Below are 2,903 nucleotides of genomic sequence, written 5' to 3' on the forward strand. Positions count from 1 at the left end.
CAGATAATAGACCATGGAAATGCCCTCGTGAATGGACATCCTGGGGTAACAAATCTACTTTCTGAAACAGTCTCATATTCTTTTGGAAATCAAAGGTGATTTCCAATATAATGACTCCAAGGCGAAACACTGAGCACTGTGCCCGTACAGTAGTAGTGGGTAAAACCATTCATCACCCCCCTTTTTGTTCCTTACATACGTAATGGGGAGCTCCCAATCTTTTGAAAGGAGAAACAAATAATAAGCAGTTTATAAAACTCTGGACATGTATGGCCAAAATTAGTACGGGCTTGAAACTGAAATAAATTTTAATGACCCTGACCACATCTAAGCCCCCATTTGGTCTTTCAGCCTGGAAGGCTAACTTCATAGGGAACTATGTATCAGCATCATAGACATCTGAGCCTCCGCTAATGCAGACTCACGGTAGAGTTATAAATTAAGTAGTTGTTGAGAGCTTTGTTTGTATTTTTTTATTCATTTATTTTTATTAAAAAAATTTGGGGGGTGCCTGGGTGGCTCAGTCGGTTAAGCGTCGGACTTCGACTCAGGTCATGATCTCACGGTTCGTGAGTTCGAGCCCCGCATTGGGCGCTGTGCTGACAACCCAGAGCCTGGAGCCTGCTTCGGATTCTGTGTCTCCCACTCTCTCTGCCCCTCCCCTGCTGGTGCTGTCTCTCTATCAAAAAATAAATTAAAAAAAAATTAAAAAATTAAAAAAAATTTTTAAACATTTATTCATTCTTGAGACACAGAGAGAGACGGAGCACAAGTGGGAAGGAGCAGAGAAAGAAGGAGACATGGAATCCAAAGCAGGCTCCAGGCCCTGAGCTGTCAGCACGGAACCCGATGTGGGGCTCAACCTCACTGACCATGAGATCATGATCTGAAGTCGGACGCTCAACCAACTGAGCCACCCAGGAACCCCCTTTGTATTTTTAAATCTAAACCTGTATTTCCTATATTTGCTATAAGGTAAAGTGGACTTTAGGCGTAAATGTCCCACAGATGTTTTGGGAGTTTTAAGTCTATACAAAGTATACTACAGGAAGAATTATATATCTTCATTGTGGCTTTTTCATACCGAGTACTTTAACAAAATGGCTAAATCATCCAGGTGCTGGTCATTTTAACGTTAATCATGAGGAGGACATTCAGTGACCTGCTGGGCTGTCAGATCTATTGTCATCATGACCTTCAGCATGAAAACCTTAAATGAGGTTAAAGTGAGGCGGTGGGGGGTGGGGAGAGCTACCCGGACTGAAAATCTTCCTTTTCGGTAACATTAAATCAATAAGGATCAAAGGATGTCCTCTGATGTATGACATCAGTGCCTCTGAAATAGGAGGCAACAGATATCGACTTACTTTTTAAAAAGGCGCATTTCAATTGAAATCCATCCTCACAGGGATGAATCACCTTTCCATCGGATTCTGAAAGCGCACAAACTCTGTAGCCCGGCTTGTTAGCGCAGGCACACAGAGAAAGCACTTTTGCTTCCTTTTTTGCAAGCTAGCGGGTATTGAGATACAAACACTTTCAAAGACCAGAATTTAGAAGCTCATAATTTCTTGTTTTAATTTCAAGCCAGAAAACTAAATAAACAATGATGCAGCATGGCAATACAAGGTACAGGTCAGCATTTTCTCAAGTATTTTCTGAGAGCAAAACTCTTGAAATGCTTTGTTTAAAAAAATTAAAATACATATATATAAACAATAATTATATATAAATATATATATAGTTTTGTTTTGTTTTCAGGTGAACCTGGGAAGTACTACTCTCCAGAGTCCTTCTCAGGGAGCCGTGGTTTCCTTACTACTCTGAAGGTTCTGAGAAGTCCTGCAGTGAAGACCCTCTTTCACCATGATCTCGAGTAGAGTTTCAGCAAAGTGGCCACAGCACAGTTTTCCCCTTCTGGCACTAACATGCTGAGGAGCCCACGATCCATTTAACACTGCAGGAAAGGCGACCTAGATCATTTGTACACTTAAGCAACACAGCTCAGAGGTCAAAATTTAGACGGAGTACCTTTACACTATCCCTTTAAGACATCCAACTGATCTTTGGTTGCAAAGAAACCAATCTGACGGGTCTTACCTAAACACGAAGTCGGATTTGTCTATTTCGGCTCCACAAAGAGACTTATTCAGGATTCCCCCATTTCCGACCACGGCACACTGACTGTAAGGGTAGTCCAGAAAAGGCTGAGACTATTGGGGAGAAAGTGAAAAGCTACCATGAGGTGTCTTTAGCTTCAGACCCTTAACCATCACGGCTTAATTCGAGCGGCTTCATATTTATACATGGCAAGGAAAGAAAAACAGCGAGGGAAAAAAGCAGAAGTAGCAATGCTACAGCTTACCAACTTGTGACTTATAATAAGAAATCCTGTAAACCTATACTATACCTTTCATTTCTCTTGAGAGAAATATACACTGTATCAAATACAATATAGTGCAATAATATAGAATATACTATATTTGTTTATAAACTATAACTTCTTGTATTTTACACCACGTCATTAAGTAAATAACATTAGAATAGCAAAATTCCACATTGAGTCTTTCCAACAAACTGGAACATTTTCAGCCATAGAGAGGAAATAAAGCAATTAGTAAGTGTCATTAAATCCTCTATTCTCAGGCATAAAATTAATAGCTAATTTAGCAGAAGTTTCCCCGTGCTTCTTAAATAGTTAGACCTTCAGGCTCAGTGATGACACGAGATTTATGCTGGCCATCTCTGCAAATGACCAGCCACGGTCTTCAGGGAGGCCCGCTTACTCTGTGCTGACATATTTCACGTTAATTTCCAAGGCCTGAATCTTTTATATTTCCTCCAAGGACCAGACTCGCCTGCCCCAAAAGATTTCCCCCTTATAACAATTCCTTCCAGTCTGA

General features: G+C 40.7%; 1 protein-coding gene across 1 annotated transcript in view; it reads right to left on the bottom strand.

The window, feature by feature from the left end:
• The window catches only part of ST8SIA6 (ST8 alpha-N-acetyl-neuraminide alpha-2,8-sialyltransferase 6), a 154,392-nt gene that overhangs the window by 4,201 nt on the left and 147,288 nt on the right, over positions 1–2,903 (bottom strand). The window contains exon 8 of the mRNA XM_029955579.1: positions 2,101–2,213. Coding sequence (XP_029811439.1) covers positions 2,101–2,213 — 113 coding nt within the window. The remainder of the gene's footprint in view (positions 1–2,100; positions 2,214–2,903) is intronic.

This window comes from Suricata suricatta, chromosome 10, assembly GCF_006229205.1.
Source record: "Suricata suricatta isolate VVHF042 chromosome 10, meerkat_22Aug2017_6uvM2_HiC, whole genome shotgun sequence".
In the NCBI taxonomy this organism is placed as follows: Eukaryota; Metazoa; Chordata; class Mammalia; order Carnivora; family Herpestidae; genus Suricata; species Suricata suricatta.